The sequence below is a fragment of the Oryctolagus cuniculus genome, chromosome 9 (assembly GCF_051225735.1).
Source record: "Oryctolagus cuniculus isolate XC-2025 breed Fujian yellow rabbit chromosome 9, ASM5122573v1, whole genome shotgun sequence".
Taxonomy (NCBI): Eukaryota; Metazoa; Chordata; class Mammalia; order Lagomorpha; family Leporidae; genus Oryctolagus; species Oryctolagus cuniculus.
The window spans coordinates 136810013-136831063 of record NC_142875.1 but is presented as its reverse complement, the minus strand read 5'-3'; the positions used below and the strand labels follow the sequence as shown (position 1 = coordinate 136831063).

At 38.3% G+C, this 21051-nt stretch overlaps 1 protein-coding gene across 3 annotated transcripts in view; it reads right to left on the bottom strand.

The window, feature by feature from the left end:
- Positions 1–21051, bottom strand: part of ARID2 (AT-rich interaction domain 2) — a 148235-nt gene that overhangs the window by 60106 nt on the left and 67078 nt on the right. For all 3 annotated transcript variants that reach the window (XR_016213678.1, XM_051850994.3, XM_089304801.1), the window contains exons 4-6: positions 13930–14063; positions 7796–8014; positions 3724–3791 (exon numbers count right to left, since the gene is read on the bottom strand). Coding sequence is in view for 2 of the 3 variants with exons in the window: in XM_051850994.3 (XP_051706954.1) it covers positions 3724–3791; positions 7796–8014; positions 13930–14063 (421 nt within the window). In the remaining variant the exon portion in view is untranslated. The remainder of the gene's footprint in view (positions 1–3723; positions 3792–7795; positions 8015–13929; positions 14064–21051) is intronic.

Genomic DNA, 21051 nt, shown 5'->3' with positions numbered 1-21051 from the left:
GGGGACAAGAAGAAAACAAAAAGACACAGGTAGCAGGGGCATGAACTAAGGAAGACCGTGAGGGAAGATAAAGGAAGTGACTGAGAGATGGCAAGAGCAGGAGCCCCGCAGGGTAAGGAAAGCTGCTTCTGTACCTGAGTAATTACAATGGTATGTTCATCACAATCATTGAATCAACTGTACACTAGGTCTACTTTTATAAGTGTGTTAATATTTGATTAAAAATTTACTTAAGGGAGTCTTACCAAAGTCAATAAAGAAAAATTTTAATGTATCTGCCTGAAGCTTAGAGTTAACACATACAATAGGATTAATATGCCTTTCTGCATTAATCAGATTTTTCTGCTCACTGCATCTGTACCTCCACAACAGACTCGTGTTTCCCTGCTGTTTGCCACAGTCCTGCCAGACAAGCATGCTTTCTACACAACTGAAGTTTGTGTTTACCTCAGAGTATTTCCATTTGCTACTTTATGTGCCTGCAATCCCATTCCTCTGCAAGACTGGTCCTGTCTCACCTACCAAATCAACCAGAACTCATCAGATGCTACCTCATGAGAGAGGCCTTTGTTGTTCAAACTATTGGACCCACATGCTACATGTGTCCTACAGCTAACACATTATCCTGCTTTAGTCTCAAGAAGCAAAAATCTCAAATTATAGTGCTTAATTTTATTATCTGCCCTTCTACAATAGACTAGAAATTCACTGAGGGTGAGGACCTTGTTTTGTGTGTTTGGTAAAATTTTAGCACTCAGAAAATGCTCAGTAAATTATCTATTAAAGAAAAGACTGATATACAAAATAATCTAACAGACACAGCCATGGATGGGTGCTCTCTATCAAATTAAATACAAAAAGTTTCTTGATGAAAAAATAAGGTAGTAAAATAGAGTATTTCAAGCCATTTTTTCCCTCTGGAATAAACTGGCTTAAACCTATTAAATTATATTTTAATCTCAATTTTTATTTATTTGAGAAGCAGAGAAGGAGAGGGAAAAGGAAGGAATTTTCTCATCCTCTGGCTCAAACCCCAATCATCTAGCGTTTGGCCAGGCCAAAGTTGAGAGCCTGGAACTCAATCCAGATCTCCCACGTGGGTAGCAGGGACCCAACTACTTGAGTCGTCACCTGCTACCTCTCAAGGTGTGCATCAGCAGAAAAGTGCAAACCCAAGCACTCGGGATATCGGATATGAGTATCACAAACACGGTCTTAACTGCTGGGCGATAGCCTAACCAGTTATTTTTTATCAGATATTATCAGATAAATATCATACAATTTAATTATTTATTCAATATTTTATGTAGCACAAGACCTAGCTATTTTTTAGTACAAATTTCAATTCACGTAACATGAAAGTAACTTTACGAAATCCAGTTAAGGTGGTACATAAAAGGATTTAATATACTCTGACCCGAAAAGTTCGTATCTTGAAATTTATCCTAAGGAAAAGAAAACTACTTCATCTCTGCACATTAGGTTATAAGTATACTCATCCCAGTACGGTTTATAAAAATGAAAAGTAGAAACAGCAAAAGTTTCTGAACATACCATATATATTTACACAAATCACACATGAAGTAAATGATCATTAAAACATTAGAGGTTAAGAATAAGAAGAAAAGGTTAAAATTATAGTGAATGTAAAAGGCAGGTTACATATTAAGTTGAAATATTTTTGCTTTTAAATACAATATAATTACAAAAAACTGACAAAAGTACATGAAAATATTAATGGTATTTATTTCTGGATGGATGTAATTACTGGAAGCTCTAAGTTTTGGCTTTGGAAACATATTCTAACTTTTCCACAGTGCACATCCATTACTTTCATGAAATGATGAACTCCTTGTTGTCTTTTCCTGACTATTTAACTAGTAACTCAAATATTAGCAGCTCAGTAAAATAATGTATAAATCTATGAAAGGGATGTTTTAGATTTCTACATGCCTTAAATATTTTACAATGAAAAAATATTTTAGAATAAAAAAACCTTTGTTTAATATCTATTTCATATTAACTGTTAATTCTTCACATAAACAAGTTTACGTAGCATACTATGTAAAATTATTTTGATAGAAATCAATGATGTTTAGTGTCATTTTATTTTTTTCAGTAAAGAAAAATTTATCAGTGATATTAGTTAGGAACCAAACATATAGGAATTTTCTAAAAATTCAAACATCTGATATGTACAAAGAATTTAACAAATCATTCTAGTCCACAGTAAAAGTACCAAAATGTCTTCATGCGTTATTCCTTAAGACAATTTATAGTACTCAAAATAGACTGCTGAAAAATAATCCAAATTTCTTACTGAATGTTATCATTAGCAGTTTCACCTAAAGACTAGTAATATATAAACACATCATTAAAGCTTTTTGATAACACAAGTTACTGAATGCAACTTACATTTTAAAATTTTACAATTTAACCTATATTCAACTAGTGTGACATAAATCCTAATTTCATGTTTCTTTAGGTAAATTGACACTAGGAAAATTTAGTACTAGTTCACATACAATTTTTTGAAACAAGTTTCTTTTAATACAAATTTGCAAGGTATCTCACGATCAAAATTTTAACTGCAATTGTTTCTTTAAATATTTAAATGATAAATCAAACAGCATCCAAACACGTTACATGTCATGGTGTTTAGGGGGCTAATATTAAACAAAATGGGTAAGTACAGAAATGTTAGCTGAAGAAATAACAATAATGCAAAGTAACATAATTTAAATGTTACTTATGTATCATCAGCTTTAACGAAAATATGGTCACAAAACAATGTGTAATCTCCATGTTCTACTACTAGTAACATGACAAACTGTATCTTCTTTTTTTTTTTTTTGACAGGCAGAGTGGACAGTGAGAGAGGGAGACAGAGAGAAAGGTCTTCCTTTTTGCCGTTGGTTCACCCTCCAATGGCTGCCGTGGCCGGTGCGCTGCGGCCGGCGCACCGCGCTGATCCAATGGCAGGAGCCAGGTACTCATCCTGGTCTCCCATGGGGTGCAGGGCCCAAGCACTTGGGCCATCCTCCACTGCACTCCCTGGCCACAGCTGAGAGCTGGCCTGGAAGAGGGGCAACCGGGACAGAATCCGGCGCCCCGACCGGGACTAGAACCCGGTGTGCCAGCGCTGCAAGGGGGAGGATTAGCCTAGTGAGCCGCGGCGCCGGCCTACAAACTGTATCTTCTAATGGTAAATAACAATGTCCTACAGTTATCTGAAAGCCAGAAAAGTTAGCCAAATGTAAGGGGGCAAACATTCTGTTCATGTCTTTTTGAAACTCATTTCTTGAAATTCACTATTAAACCTTTTTTCCAAAGTACACTCTCAGATATTTTCTCTACATTAACATGTGCTGATTTCTGAAGATTTAAGGATACACAGATCTGGACCCTTCATTTCTTTTCCAACTGCATAGTTTCAGAATATATTAAAAACAAATAAAACTTTGTGAAATATCCTCCAGAGTTTTGGTTAGAAATTTGAGCATTTCAATATTTATTGCTACTAACATTGCTTTATCATAATCAGCAATTCATAAGAATTTTATTTCTGCTCATCAATGAAAAGACAATTTCTGATTGGCATGCTACATAGTATGCTTAAGCTAACAGTGTATGGCAGCATCGGGGACATAGAATGAGCAACCAAGCATCCACCTCTGGCTCAGCCACATCTAACTTCATGGCTCAACGTCTTATGTGAGTTACCTTTACAAAATCTCTATCAGTCTTCTCTTTCCATTCTTCTCCAAATACAGTAGAAAAGGATCCTAAAGCTAAAAGAATAAAGAGCATATTCAGTAAAATTTAATTCCTTCTTTCAAATAATTCATTAATATATAAACTTGAAAAACACTAAAACTGTATTTTATCTTGTGCACTAGAAATTGTTTTATAGTAAGTGACAGGTATAATAATTTCTTTTGAAATACATTTTTTAAATTAGAAGATTTAAATAAAACGTGTGCCTCTATAAACTAAAAATACATAATTCGTTTTCATAATAGTTATACAGTCAGTGTAGAAATGATGATTACTTTAACACATGGCATTAGCGAAGAAAAAAATTTTAAAAATCAAACTGATGCTATTGCTATGAGACTGCCACATTATCATTTAAAATCAATATATTAATTTCAGAAGTAATCATGTAATTTATACTTCAGGAATTATAGATTAAGCATTCTTTCTACCCTCACAAGTGAAATCTTGAGGAAAAATTCTCAAGCCTACAGGCTGTTTTTCTTGATAAAGTTGCTGATAAAACAACTGCTCTAACTCCTCTAGCCAAAGCATCCTTTCCGAAGGTGCTCCTCCTCACCCTGTCTGTGCCCCAGGTGGCCTCCCTTGCCCACACAGGAAAAGCATGCCTGTCCTGACATCTTTTTTTCTGCGTGGCCTTAGTTCAGACCGTCAGTCACGGTCCAGATCACAAGCAGGATGACACAAATGGCAAGGCTGTGCAAAACGTTACCAAGCTCTAAAAACCTACCTAATATTTTGTTGATACTCAGTAAAATAAAGTTTGTACAGTACTTAAAATAGAACAAAAATTTTTATTAGAAAAAAATGTTGAAGGACAAGGAACAAAACATTTTAAACATACTACATTTACTAACCATTTCAATATTGATACTGGGGTTGGGAGGAAAGGATGCAAAGAACAAGTGCGCAAATTATGTCAAACTTAACTAGAGAACTAAAAGGGCATCTCATAAAACACAAAGCTTACATGGAAGCAGTGGCTTAAATCAGAAAAATGAAGCCCAGGCACCACTAATGAGAGACAAAGTTTGGTTTTCCTGAAAAATACCTTACATTTAAAAAACAAAACAAAGCAACTTCATTGAGTAAAGAACACTGGAAAAAAATATTAAATGTTTTGTCACAAAGAATTTTTATTACACTTCTTCAAACATACCATATATGCATACACTCCACACTTTTTACGTAAGTTACATCTACATTTATCTCTCAATTAAAACCCCATGCCCTGGGCCACTTTTGGGCCATAGTGGGTAAAGCTGTCACCCACTGTGCCAGCATCATCTATGGTGCAGCAGGTTAATGCCCTGGCTTGAAGCACCAGCATCCCATATGGACACCTGCTGGAGACCCAGCTGCTCCACTTCCGATCCAGCTCTCTGCTGTGGCCTGGGATAGCAGTAGAGGATGGCCCAAGTGCTTGGGCCCCTGCAACCATGTGGGAGACCCGGAGGAGGCTCCTGGCTCCTGATCGGTGCAGTTCCTGTCGTTGGGGCCAACTGGGGAGTGAACCATCGGATGGAAAACCTCTCTTTCTCTCTGCCTCTCCTCTGTATGTGTAACTATGACTCTGAAGTAAAAAATAAATAAATCTTTAAAAAAAAATCTCATGCCCTAAAAAATAAATAAAAACCTCTCAAAAGTCTAACGAAATCAAAATATAAGACTTAACCTTCAAAGAAAAATATTTTCATAATGTAAAACCACAGTTTTAATAGAGTTCCAAAACTCCCTATGCCCTCTGGACTTGACTACTGGAGTAACATTCCATGCACAGCACTTCCTTAAGTACTAAGGGTGCTATACTGCATAAGTACTTAATCTTTTACACAAAACTGCCCAAGCAAGGCATAAGGATACACTGTTTTTAAAATGTCATGCCCTAATGCATCGAAACTAGTCGAATTACACACAACTCATGTTATTCATATGTAATCCTATTCAATGCCAAGACTTCACTAAAATGATTGTGATTTGAGAATACATATTCCTTCCAAAAGCTTCATTTTCAAACCTGTTAAACAATTTCCACTCCATTCTACTTGAAATGCTGAAAGCTGCATACGAAAGATCAAAATAAAATATCAGGAATACAGAACCTAAAAGTGAACTAGAAATCCAACTAACCTGAATTTGCAAAGCTACAATAGAAACTGAGAAATAATGGTTTTTTTGAATTTTCTTCCCATGTACTAAGAATAGTTTCAGGCAGGGTAAGAGCTTGCTTTTGCCTTTGTTTAAACTAATTTCAAGATGGTTTTCATGAAAACTAAGTACATGGCATATTTCAAGGAATCCTACCCAACTCAAGTGGCAGAGAAACCAAACTTGTCTGCTATTTAGTGATACAAAGTCCCGGCAAGGTACACTGTTAGAACACGTTCTTGCACAGGCTGTCTGCTGTGCTCCAGGTGTAGTTTCTAATACTTTACTATTTATCAACAGCTTAGGCTTTCATAGCACATACTTCCAGCCAAAAAACAGTCATAGTGCAACCTGGATGAAGGAGGTTGGAAAGCAAGAAACAATTTTACACCAACAGCATTCAGCTAACAAAATATTTGACAAAGAAAAGCTACAGCAGGAAAAGATTTCAGAATACATCTTCTACAACTAGAAAACTAACAAAGTGGTGTCAAGAGTAACCCAAGTTTAATCAGAGGTGATGTTGGAGAAAAGGGAGTCTTATACGCGAAAACAGCAAACCCTAAAAGTCAAAGAGGATATGAAACAGTTGATAAACCTTAATGTGGTCATTATAAGTTACTTTTCAGACGCATGGAGCGAAAATGTTTACTTAACAATGACAGCCAGACACTACCAGAGGCAGACTTCAGAAAACAACTTCTCCCAGGTCCCAGTTTTCTTTATCAGAACTGTGTAACAAATTTCTCAACTTCAAGAAAAAAAAATTCACTTTAAAATCTGAAAAGGAGGCTAAACAGCCATTCAAATATTTAAGGATAGAAAACTGCAAAAAAGTGCACTGGTGTTGTGTCCCAGCTGCTCCACTTGCAATCCAGCTCTCGGCTAACTGGCTGGGAAAAGCAGTGGAGATGACCCAACTGCTTGGACACTTGCCTCCCTTGTGGGAGACCTGGAAAACCTACTGGCTCAGCCCGGGCTGTTGTGGCCACCTGGGAAGTAAACCATTGAATGGAAGACGGATCTCTCTGTCTGTCTCTCTCTGTAACTCTTTCAAATAAAACAGGCCTGCTCAATAGGCTAATCCTCCACCTGCGGCGCCGGCAGACTGGGTTCTAGTCCCAGTCGGGCCACCGGATTCTGTCCTGGTTGCTCCTCTTCCAGGCCAGCTCTCTGCTCTGGCCTGGGAAGGCAGTGGAGGATGGCCCAAGTGCTTGGGCCCTGTACCTGCATGGGAGACCAGGAGAAGCTCCTGGCTCCTGGCTTCGGATCAGCGCGGTGTGCCGGCCGGCTGCAGCAGCCATTGTGGGGTGAACCAATGGAAAAAGGAAGACCTTTCTCTCTCTCTATCCACTCTGCCTGTCCAAAAAACAAACAAACAAACAAACAAAAAACAAAACAAAACAAAAAAAGTAAACAAACTGCCAAAAAAAAAAAAAAAAAAGGAGGCTTTTGGCCTAGCAGTAAAGAGGTCAGCTGACATGCCTACATGCCAAATTAGAGTTGGATATTTGACCCTGACCCTGGAGAGCAGTAATGGCTCAAGGGGTTGCGTCCCGGCCACCCATGTGGTAGACCAGAATTGAGTCTAGATCCTGGCTTCAGCCTAACCAAGCTTTGGGGAGTGGGCCAGCAGATAGGGGCTCTCATTGTACCTCTCTTCCCCTTCTTTCCTTTTCTCTCTCAAATAAATACAATATTTATAAAATCCAAACACTTATTTTCTTAAATACTGCATTTACTACAGTAAAAGCAAATAAAAATAACATTACACTGATAAAAAAATTTCTCCTTAAAAATCATAAAAAAATAAAAACACAAAACTAATATCTTTGGAATAAGCACAGAACATCTTCAATTTAACACTTACTGTCATCAAACACCCCCGCATTAGCAAGTAATAAAGTGATGATCTTGGGGTCTTTTTCCAGTTGCATGGCGTGCTTGCTTTCATTTGACAGGAGAGTACACACATTAATGGCGAAATCCACTTCATTTGGGAGTCCAGAGAGCAGTGAGAGCACCAATTTATTATAATCCTTTGGCGAATTAAAGTCCATAGATAACCCATAACTTTGACGCAAATAATCTAAGAATAACAAAATAAAAATGCTATTAAGTATGCATCAAACATGGCACACTCCTAGGGCTAATACCTTTTGAATGCAGCAGAATTTTCAAAATCAACTGACCATAAAATGAACAAATATGACCAAAAAAAAAAAAAACTTGTTAGAAATTCAGAATTCAACTTTTTAAACAAAGATCTTAGGTTTACTTACAGATAAAGTTATATTCTTAGAAAAGTATCAAAATATAAAAAGGCACTTAGTGTATCCTCATTTTAATTTACCTAGTATGCACTTTCAACTTTGCATTTCAAAGGACTTGACCCGATGTGTTAAACTATGATGAGCATTATAAAAGCCATGCCTTTCAGTCTTGAGAAATGGATACAGTCCTTGAACCACAATTACAATCAGGGTGCATGGTTCTTCCATTAGCCAATTAAGTTTCTTATGGCTCCATAGTTAATCCTATCTCTTACCTGGCTGCTCCACCAACCCTCTATTCAGTCCCTATAGCTTTATTTCAAAATGACAAAAAAGTGAAATCTGACAGGTATGTTGAGGAGGCTTCAAAATTTGTAGAAAAATGCCTATCATGAGAAACTATTCATGATCTCAAAAATTTTTCACCCAAAAAATAAATCTCTTGGTTCTATTTTCTACAATCTTTCTGAAGTCCCCTCAAAATTTTTGTGTCTGGTCTCTCTCATTTAGCAAATGCTTTTTAAATGCATATCCACACTCATCTATCTATCAGTATCTGCTGATTCCCAAACACTTGATGTATTCCATTCTGGGTTTTTATGTTAAGTACAGCTGCTAAAACATTTACTGTGGTGTAGTAGGTTAATCCTCTGCCTGCGGTGCTGGCATCCCAAATGGGCGCCAGTTGTGTCCTTGCTGTTCCTCTTCCAATCAGCTCTCTGCTATGGCATGGGAAAGCAGTGGAGGATGACCCAGGTGCTTGGGCCCCTGCACCCATGTGGGACACCTGGAAGAAGCCTCCTGGATCCTACCTTCAGATGGGCCCAGCTGTGGCAGTTGCGGCCATTTCGGGAGTCAATCGGCAGAAGGAAGATCTTTCTGTCTTTCCCTTTGGCTGTCTGTAACCCTACCTCTCAAATACATAAAATCTTAGAAAAAAAAATTCACTCACAAGACTCTGTGGTCATACATGTCTTCATTTCTTTTAGCTAAATTCCTAGAAGTCGGATTGCTGGGTCACAGTAAGTGCATGCTCCACATTTTATGAAACTGCAAAACTGTCAAAGCAGCGGTTAACAGCAATGCACACACAAGTCCCTGCTGCCCCTTGCCCTTACCAGCACTTACTACTGTCAGCTTTCAATATTCTCAATACGAGTCATTTATCCAATTTGTTTTGCAAATATTTTCTTTTGGCAGGCAGGCATTGGCTGGTGTTTTCATTTTCTTAAGTGTTTTTGAGAAGAAATCTTAAGTTTGATGAAGTCTGATCTACAAATACTTACTTTTGTCCTAACAAATCTTTGCCAAAACCAAAGTAACTAAGATTTCCTGTAGGAGAATTAATTTAAAACACAAAACTTTGACGGTAAAGGGAGATGGGCTTAGAGAACACTGTATAGAACCATAATACATACATATAAAAAAGTTCCATTTCTAAAAATATTAATTTTAGCCAGGGTAGTTTAGGCCTTGGCAGCTATGTCCTGAGGCAAATACCCCAAGCATGTTTTTCAAACAAAGCTAAAGCTAGTGTAAGGGGAAGAGGCAAGAAAACAAGAAATAGTCTGGATTTTAGAAAGTAAAAAGAAAAAATCATCTTGAAATGGAATTTAAGTATGAATCTACTGTCACAACATACCACAGTAGAAAACTAGGTAGGCAATAAATTGCTTCATTTTCCAGTGCAGCTATCTCAAGACACTTTTCCAGTTCTAAAACATTCCAGGAATGTGTCTACAGCCACATAATTTTGGGAAAGTGGCACAATGCAGCTATAAATGACCAGGAAGCTTTATTTACAATATTTAGGATGAACAGTAAGAATATACTATTCATTTTAAAATAATCTTGATAAATGGATTTTCTCATAATATTATAACATAAACTACATACAGAAAAAAAATGCAACTTGCATGAATATAGGAACAGATTGTGATATACCTACTATCTGCACAGCATTGATGACAAGAAGCTACATTCCAACACCACTGAATTTAACTTTACATTTTCTACACAGTTGCCACACAAATCTCTCCAACAGAGGAAAACCTGGCACCAGCATTTAATGACTGTTGATCCTAAAGTCTGTCTATTTTCGGTATGGTCTCAGGATTTCCTGTTTGCCACTTCATACTCACACACACACATACACACACTCTTTCAATACATCCTCATCTGAGTGATTTTGCCAAAAATATCTTCTATTAGAATAAAATAAATAAAGTAATCATGCGATGCTCTTAGTTCTCATCAGGCTTGTTAAATATTTGTAACGTAACATGGAGACAACGAAATTGGGAATTGAATATTTTTGATTCAAAGTTTACATAAGTGAATCCTTGATGACAAATTCGATGTGGAACATTCAATTCTCTGTGTCTTCAGAGGAGGGGAAGCACTGTTGCTGCAGTGGGTTATGTCATTAAGAGAATTCTAGAACACATTCTTTATGTTAATAATGACAGTAACTCTCAGTCCAAATGTGTTAGAATATAGAATATTTAATTTATGAAAAATTTTTACTCTAATCTGCTGATAAAAGTTTTTAAAAATATTTCTGCACAAAACCTTTCCAAAGTCAAGTACCAAAATTGTCTATGGAAAGGCTGTTTGGCCTCATATTAAAAAGAACGGGCTGGCCGGCGCCGCGGCTCAATAGGCTAATCCTCTGCCTGCGCCGCCGGCACACCGGGTTCTAGTCCCAGTCGGGGCGCCGGATTCTGTCCCGGTTGCCCCTCTTCCAGGCCAGCTCTCTGCTGTGGCCCGGGAGTGCAGTGGAGGATGGCCCAAGTGCTTGGGCCCTGCACCCCATGGGAGACCAGGAGAAGCACCTGGCTCCTGCCTTCGGATCAGTGTGATGTGCAGGCAGCAGCGCACAGGCCACGGCGGCCATTGGAGGGCGAACCAACGGCAAAAAGGAAGACCTTTCTCTCTCTCTCTCTGTCCACTCTGCCTGTCAAAAAAAAAAAAAAAATTTTTTTTTAAAAAAAGAATGGGCTGGCTTCAATGATAACTAAAATCCTGACTAGCTCTAAAATCCTAGAATTCTACTAATTTCAATGAGCTGTCATTCACTGCTTTTATCTTTTCTATTTTCCTATAAAGAAAATGCAAATATATTTTAAAAAATTAAATGTTGAACAAAAATGTCCTTAATAATTCTGCAGAAATAATACTACACAAATCAGTATCAAGGGAAAACTACAGAAATGAAGAAACCAAAGCATTAGGTATTTATGGTAAGAAAAAATACAAAAAGCTATGAAAATAACAAAAGCACCGTCTATTAAGGTCAATGGTCAATAAAACTAAAGCCCAAAATCTGCTCAACACTTTTTGCCACTTTTTAGAGTCACTGAGCAAAAAGTCAACATCTTTTGAAAAACCTAAGCCTACATCCTCCCAACATAGGACATTCTATTATGACAGTGACAACAGAATTGCACTGGAGCTGCTGCCAACTGTAATTTGTTATACCCCCTCTTAAAATACCATCTCTGTAGAAGAGCTTTTCTTAATATCAACAAGACAATTATCTCTGGGAAAATACTTTTTTCCAAATATATTTATCCAAGCCTCCAAAGGGGAGTAAGGGTATGTGATCAAAAATATAGATACAGGTATTTTTCAAGGGTCTAAGTAAACTTTTCTAAATTTGGTGATTATTTAGGACATACACTGAAAGCTATGAAACTGAGGCTTACTCTGCTTTCCTCAGCGGCACATCAACAGTCACCACTGAAGGTTTTGCTGTTTATATTGATAATCACATGAATTTTCAGAATACCATCATGATGCTACCACAGTTCTTTCTAGAATGAAAACTAGCTCTGAATTCATAAATGGTGTCCTGATCTAATACCTCTTTCCAGACTGAACCAGATATAGTGTAATCTGATGTTCCCGTTTTTCCCAGCTGTTCCTCTCCATGAATACCAATCTTGCTTTGTCAAACATGATACATATATTACATAATGTTCACAGTCCCCTTAAAACAAACCAGACGTATCACAGCATGTAAGAAAGGAATTCTACCATTCCTTTAATTTGTACAGCTCTATCGATGAGTACAGGCTTCTGAAACACCAAAAGTATTTCACATCTTCTTTCTCTAAATAAACCAGTTTTGAATGGCGGGGGGGGGAGGGAGATATATATCCAGAAAAAAAAAAAAAACAATTTTAAACAAGAACTAAGAGAAAAGAGTACTGGTTTGGGGAGCTCTAGCAGTAGGTAGCAGACTCTAAGCCATAATAATACATGTAATGACACACAGTTAAAAGTTGCAAATAGTCTTAAAGGCCATTGGCACAACACTATTATTGAATGAATGTAGGAATACCCTATATAACACCCTTGTATTTCGTAGCGGTCAACAGCTCCTTTTAGGAACACGGAGCAGCAAGCTTTTCTATATGGAGATCTGGAAGGGAGACTTAGTTTACTCCCTGCTACATCCTTATCATAGGCTGGATATTGGATATTAGTTTGGGTGTCCCTCAACAGTCCCTGTGTTACAGGCTTGGTTCCCAAAATCTCATTTCAATGATTAATGGATTAGGGCTGGAAGCTTAATTCATTTAACCGTGCCTGAGCGGGGCCTTTGGGGTTGCTGGGGTGGGGCTCTACATGGAGAGACCACGTAAACAGCAAGAGTAAGTCTGCTCTCAGGCTCTGGTCATGGCGCGCCACATGATCCTTGTCCATTCACTATCTTCACCAGATGCCAGGCCTGGGGGGCTGCCTGATGCTGGACAGTAAACCTTCAGAACTGCGGGCCAAAATAAACCTTTCTTTGTAAACAAACAGCAGAAAGCCAACAGACTCCCTCAGCCCTCATTGTACATAAGCACTGGGTGACGCCTCTTCCACTGGAGAGCACACACTGCGAGAGCAGATTCTGCTTCTTCAGTCATTAATGAACGGAGAAGAAAGATCAAGTCAAAATTCAACATAAAATAAATTCTGAAAATAAGCTTTAACAATTAGTGATAGTGGAACAAATGACATAGTTTAAATATGCATTACCTTAAGTGACTAGCACGAGCAATAATGAATAAGAAAACTTTAGAACAATTCTAACAAAGAACCTAATCTTGAAAAAGAAGTGCCTTCTTGTTTTTCAGGTGAAATGCTGGTGACTAATCAAAGAAAAAGCTTGGCATTTCCCGGCTGTCACAGCTCTAACTCACACAGCCACTCAAAACTGGAACCTTGTCTGCTCTGCTTGGGAACTGATCAGGCTCTCCAAACAGGAGCCTTCACAATTTGAGTTCCGCTCTTTTTCAGCTATGGAGTCTTCTAAAACCACCGTAAGAGTGACTGCAGTGAAAAACAAACCTCCTCCTGGCACCACAGAAGGAAGTAATAGTGTACCTTGGAACACTTCTGAAAACGATGGCTTTGGACATCCCAGGAATTAGAAAAAATAAAGCAGATTGTGAATGAAAGTTCTTGGCATCTCTAATCCTAATATGACCTTCCTCTTCTCATTTTAGTTACTACTTAGAATAAATGATTTTAAGTCACACAGTAACTCTAAAGATCCCTGAAAGTAAAATTCTTAAGCAGCCTGTGATGGAAAGAGCACTGGTATCAGTCAGGTGTTAGTCTTTGAAAGCACGCTACTCCAATGGCCCAAGTGTTCTCTCCGTGCAAAGTAAAGGGGTACTTCACTGGGTGATGTTTGCTGTGGACCCACGCTCTGTTCATGTGCAATGACAGTTACCTGAAACGCTGTGTTGCTGGTAATTGTAGGAAGATGGAATTGCACCAATAGGAAGCTGTGGCTTTGGATTGCCTGGTGGTACCTCATCATCATCCTCCCCAAAATGATGAACTTTCTCATATTTTTCTAGATAACTGAAACAGAAAAACAGTAAAAGATTTAAAAACAGATTTGCCTTATGTTTTTAACCACATTTAACTCTTTTCTAGATACTCAAATAGCTAAAAACAAAACAGAAAGAAAAGGACACCATAAATCTTTTACCCAATGGAACAATGAACTCAGTTTATGAGTAAATGATGCAGACAAGCTGAACGCAACGCTCTCAAGTGCTGTCATGCTTTCCAGAAGACCACACCACTAGCCAGATAAAACGCAGAAGTACAGAATACAAAAGGAAGTAAAAAGCAGGACACTGACCGACTGCTTTTCAATTATACATAGCAACCTTAAAACCCAAGTGAAAAGGAGAACTTTCCTTAACCCTTAGCCCCTCTCCTCTCATACATTAGAGATGACCATAGGTTCATGCACTACTTCATAAATTTTCTGTGGTTATTTTAATTTAATAATATAGAGATGAGCTGTCAGTGCATACTGTACTCCCTTTCTGAACAATTACAGTATTTTATTTTATTGACATAATAATTTAGTCATCAAATAATACATTTAGACTATTTTCAGTTTTGTTTTGTTTGCTATCACAAATTATACTGCCATAGGCTTAATTTGTATACTCGTTTGAATATTTCTCGATAGATATTGGAATGGTATGCTGATTTTTAAAAATATATATATATATATGTGTGTGTGTAAAGAATTCATTTACTTATTGAAAGTCAGAGAGATTCAGAGAGGGAGAGACAGAGAGAGATCTTCCATCTGCTGGTTCATTCCCCAGATAGCCACAATCCCCAGAAAAGCCAAGAGCTTCTTCTGGGTCTCCCACATGGGTGCCCAAGCACCTGGGCCATCTTACACTGCTTTCCCAGGCACATCAGCAGGAAGCTGGATCAGAAGTGTAGCAGTCAGGACTTGAACCGGTGCCCTTATTGGATACTGGCATTGCACATGGCTGCTTAACCTGATGTGCCAAGACACTGTCCTCAGTGTGCTCATTTTAAATAGCAATATGGCCACCAAATTCCCACTCAAAAGTAGCATGTCTAATACATTTTGATCAATTTTAAGATAGTTCCTGTCTCTTTCACTGCATTTATGACACATCAGTGATCTCAGCATTAATCAGAATTAACTTTAAATTCACAATCTACTGTCATCTACTGTTTATAATAAAAGTCTCAAGATTTTAAAATGGAGAAACAATTGCTCAACCATGTTGAACATGGTGCTAACATCCTGTCCTAATGTGCTTGTTAATGAACCATACAAATATGAAGTTAAATTTATTAACAGACCCACTTCCAACACTGGCATCTCATATGGTGCCAGTTCAAGCTCCAGGTGTTCCACTTCCGATCCAGCTCTGCTAATGTGCCTGGGAAAGCAGTAGAGGATGGTCCAAATGTTTGGTCTCCCGCACTCACATGGGAGAGCCGAAAGAAGCTCCTGGCTCCTGGCTTCATTCTGGTCATACCCTGGCCGATGCGGCCATTTGGGATGTGAACCAGTGTGTCTCTGTCTCTCCCTTTCTCTTGCTGTAACACTGCCTTTCAAATAAAAATAAATAAATAGTAGATATTATATACATAAGACATTTTATAATACAAATTTTCTCAAGACTGAAGAAATATATGACTTTTGGTCTCTTGTGACTTTTTAACATTACTTTCCCAACAACAGATTCTATGTACAATTTCAATATTCAGAAATTTAGGGTTTAGCCAGGGGTGGGGAACCTTTATGCTGCTAAGGGTCATCTGGATATTTATAACGTAATTTTTAGGTCACACAAAATTAACTTAAAAATCAGGCTGCTACAGATCTATGGAATTTCAAATCTCACCTACAGTTGCCCTGGCAAGAGCAGACCAAATGATTCTGTAAGCCAATTAAGACCAGACATTCCTCATCCTTAATTTAGGCTAATTGTTGAGACTTTTGAAAAAACTAATTCCCAGGGCCGGCACTGTGGTGCAGTGGGTAAAGCCGCCACCTGTAGTGCCAGAATCCCATATGGTCACTCGTTGAAGTCCCAGCTGCTCCACATCCAATCCAGCTCTCTGCTATGGCCTGGGATAGCAGTGGAAAAATGGCCCAACTCCTTGGGCCCCTGCACCTGCGTGGGAGACCCAGAGGAAGCTCCTGGATCCTGGCTTCGGATAGGTGCAGCTCTGGCCGTTGTGGCCAATTGCAGAGTGAACCAGTGGATGGAAGACCTATCTCTCTGCTTCTCCTCTCTCTGTGTAACTCTGATTTTCAAATAAATAAATCTTTAAAAAAAAAACAAAAAAAAACAAAAAAACTAATTCCCTAGCTTGAGGGACTGTAGTTACTATCATTGCTATCACTAAATATCTCCAGCTGAGACTCAAAATAATTTTGGCAGCCAGCTCTGATCGCCTGTCCCTCTCAATTTCTTTTACTCTTTAAAGAGTTAACACTTCTAAAAGTAAAAACTATTAACAGATGCGTGAACACAGCTAAAATACAGAGTTACATTTCTAAGTCTAAAGCTTCCAATTTAATTCTCTATTATGACTTTGAGCTTACATACTGACAGATCTACTCTGTGTAAAACTCATTAAACTACATGAGCTGGACTGCACATTTCTTTCTCCTCAAAGTCAATAACATCAATTTGAATAGTTAAAATTAAATATTAATGATTATGATTAATATAATTAATATATTAATCAAATACTTAGAAAGCTCCTACAGTAACATACCTAGCAGAATGCATACTTAAGCTGGTGGTAAAATACTAGAATCCAACTGGCACTGACTCTCACCAAGCAGCCACTGAAACCCAGGTTCCCTAGGTAACATTAGGAACAGATTCAGGAGACAGGACTTTCCTATTGTTTTCCTTCACCTTGGCATTCATTTAGTTCATGCCAGATTCTATGATGTACAATTCCAAACCCATATGCAGAAGTACTGAAACTAGTAACAGTACCTATGAGTAGATTTCAACATGGTCAGTCTTGTTTGACTTTAACCACAGCTGATCATGATGACAACCAGACTCTAAATTTATAAAGTAGGGGTGGTGGGTAACATCCAGCCTCCCAGCTGTATCAGACCCATGACATCATTTTGCTTGCCCTACCAAAGCAACCACAGGTGAGACTCAAACTTCAGCCAATCTACAGCAGGCTGATCTTTAAGTTAAATTTGTATAGCCTGCCAATGATGTTTTAAATATCCAAAAGTCCCTTAGCAGAAAAAAAAAGTTCCTTACCCTGTTTTAAAGCAATGCCCAGGTAGCATACAATTCCATCTCTAAATATTTTAATAGAATATTGGAAAATAAAATACAATAACTAGCATTCCAGAAAAATCTTGACTATTGATGGATCAGGGAAAAAAATTAAATAACATTTCTATACAAACCTTCTGAAAGGCTAGAAGAAAAGATGACAAGGCAAAGAGTCACATTCATCTCTTGGCCCTTAAGCACAAACTGAAATGAACTTTAAGGAGCAAAAATAAAGATATATAAGCATTACTTTCAGAATTTCTGGCACATTTAATGCAACTTAAAGAATACACTAGGCCAACTGCAAAACACTTTTTTAGGAGAGGGGTGTGGTCTAGTGGAGACTCAAAGAGTACCTAGGCAAAACACAGAACAGGGCAAGCTCAACTGGATTCCACTCAGCGTCTAAAGAACTATAAATGCATGGGTGCTTCAAAATGGGACTCAGTGACAACCAACAGGAAAAAGAAAAAAAAGCTTATAAATAGCTGAATTGAACTAAGTGGTTCCTCAAAGACTTCTACTGATGTGACAGACATGGAACTTGAATTTCAAGATTTAACACCAAGCACAATATCAAGTATGGTGACTTGGATATCACAAAGATAAAACTATTTCCCTGCCAGGGTTCCCCTTCTCCCCCAAAATAGAATTAAAAACCAGACTTGACAAGGCAGAAGATCACATCAATAATACAGGAGATAAGCCTGAGAAACTGTAGAGAAAGAAAGGGACAAATGAAAACAAAGGACAAAAATCAAAGACTCACGGGGCCAGTGTTATGGCACAATGGGTTAAGCCACTGCCTGCAACACCTGCCATCTAATAGGGAGGCTGCACTTCTGATGTGGCTCCCTGCAAATGGGCTGGGATATAGCAGTGGAACATGGCCCGAGGGCTTGGGTCCCTGCAGCCACATGGGAGACCCAGATGTAGCTCCTGGCTTGAGCTGGGCCCAGCCCCAGCAGTTGCTGCCATTTGGGGAGTGAACCAACAGATTAAAGATAATCTAATCCTGCCTTTGAAATAAATAAAATACATCTTAAAAAAAAATTGGGTTGGCCTTGTGGCACAGTGGGTAAAGCTGCCACCTGTGGAGCCTACATCCCATGAGTGTAGGTTCGGGTCCCAGCTGCCCCACTTCCGATCCAGCTCCCTGATAATGTGCCTGAGAAAGCAGTGGAAAATGGCCCAAGTACTTGAGCCCCTGCCACCATTGTAGGAGACCCAGAAGAAGCTCCTGGCTTCAGACAGGCCCAGCTATGGTCGCTTCAGCCAAGTAAGGAGTGAACCAGCAGATGGAAGATCTGACTCTAACTCTCTCTCTCTCTCTCTCTCTCCCCCCCCCCCATCAATTCTGCCTTTCAAATAAATTAATTAATTTAAAAAAATCAAAGACACATATGATAAACAGGAAGTCAATCACAGGAACTTAAAACCTGGTCTTTCTGAAGAAGAGATTAGATGGAATAAAAGCAATAATCAGTGATATGTAAGAATTTAACTGAATCTTAATATATATCAGGGTGTGTATGTCCCGAGACAAAATTTCAAAAGGGAAAAATGGGCACATCTTAATTAAAGATTTATGCTTGAACGACAGAGGATTCCTAGAGCTACCATCTCCCACAAAAAAGTTTCTCAGAAAATATGGACCAACTGCTGACTTTTCTTTAAAATGAACTGCTAGAAGATAATGAATAAATAACAGCTTTGAGTATGTTATTTCACAAGAATTCCATATCCAGCCCATATTTCTCAGGTAAGACAAGGAATTCATTTTCAGATATGTAAAGACTCAGAAGTAATAAACTAACAGTTTTCCAGGAAAAAACAACCACTCAAATAAGTATTCTAATTGACAAATGAATCAAAATAAAATAAAGGAATGATTAGGAAAAAATGAGTACAGATGTCCAAAGGCAGGATGGTGGGGAAACACAGATTCTGGCCAAGGGTACAAGTGCTCAGGAATAAGAAAGATCAGGAGACCTGATATTCAGCACAGTGACTGCAGTTAATAATACTGAATTGTTCATATGTGTTAGCTAACCTGATTATGCTGATCTTTTATGCACACACACATATCTCACATCAACACACTGTACTATTTAAAATTATGCCATCTGTTAGTGACACCTCAATAAATCTGGAAAATTTTAAAAAAGAATGGTTAAGTAACAATGCATACTATGACTGCCTGATGATGAGCACAGAAATTATTTAGTCTCACAAATAACTGTTACAAAAGAAAGCAAATGCCACTGGTAACTGCAAACAAATATTAAAAATCTAAAACTTAAAATGATTTGAAAATTCTATTCTTGATATGCACTTTTCCCAAAACTGGAAAAGACAATGAAGTAGTAAGAAAAATCACAAATTGCTTACACAAGAAAAGTGAACAAAATGTGTTGTCACGTTTAGTAGTAAAGGAAATATGCTCTCAGCTACATCTTATGTTCAAGTATTTATATATCAGGATCATTAGTTTCCAAATCTTCATAGGAAAATAAAAGCACTAAAGCATATAAATATGTTGAAAAAAAGAAAAAATAAAGAACACAGCCTATGATACCACAGTTCTAATCTTGGGCACGTAGCCTAGAAAAAAATGGGAAACATAACAAATATCCATAAATGACAGTGTGGACAAAACCATGGCAGCACATTAATGAAATCAGCTAATACACAGCACTAAAAATCCACAATGGACCCATGTAGAGAGCCACAAATGACATAACTATCAATTAAAAAATCATTTCAGAAGAATATATTATCATTCCACTTACAGGAGAGTCATGAATAGATAAAAATTTTTGAAGATATTTTTAGAAATATACAAATGTGTGGAAAGATAAGCCCAAGGTTGAATCTCTGTAGAGATGCAGTGAAGTGAGGAATGTAAGAGGCTTCAACAGCATTAGCAGGTAATATTTTCTTATTTTGGTGTAGATAATTTTACATGTATAAGGCTTTTTTGTAAATATAAATTTGCAATTAAAAATGTCTTTAAACATCAAAAAACTAGCTGTGTGAGGTGCCGGCATCACATAGCAGAGCGCTGGTTCAAGTCCCACCGCCCTGCTTCCCATCCACCTCCCTGCGAGGGTGGCCGAGAAGGCAGCAGAGGATGGCTCAAGTGTTTGTGCCTCTACACGCGTGTTGAAGACCTGGATGCAGATTCTGGTTCCTGGCTTTAGTCTGGCCCAGCCTGAGCTATTTGGGGCACTTGAGGCAAAACAGCAAGTGGAAGGTATGTTTGTGTGTGTGTGTGTGTGTGTGTGTCTTAAGTCACTCGGCTTTTCAGATAAATAAAAAGAAAATAAATAAAAATAAACAAATAAAAGCAGGGGTCAACACGGTGGCACAGAGGGTTAAGCTGCCACCTACAGTGCCAAATAGGTGCAGGTCTGAGTCCCAGCAGTCCCACTTCCTACCCAGCTTCCCACTAATGACCTAGGAAAAGCAGTAGAGGACGGCCCAACTGCTTGGGCCCCTGCACCCATGTGGGAAAACAGAAGAAATTCCTGGCTCCTAAAGCTTCAGCCTGGCCCAGCCCAGATGCTGCAGACATTTGGGGAGTGAACCAATGATGAAAGACATCTCTTTTTCTGTCTCTTTCTAACTCTTCTTTCAAATAAGTAAAATAAATCTTTAAAAACAGGGGGCCAGTGCTGTGGCAAGTAGGTTAATCCTCTGCCTGTGGCGCTGGCATGCCCTGTGGGCACCAGTTCATG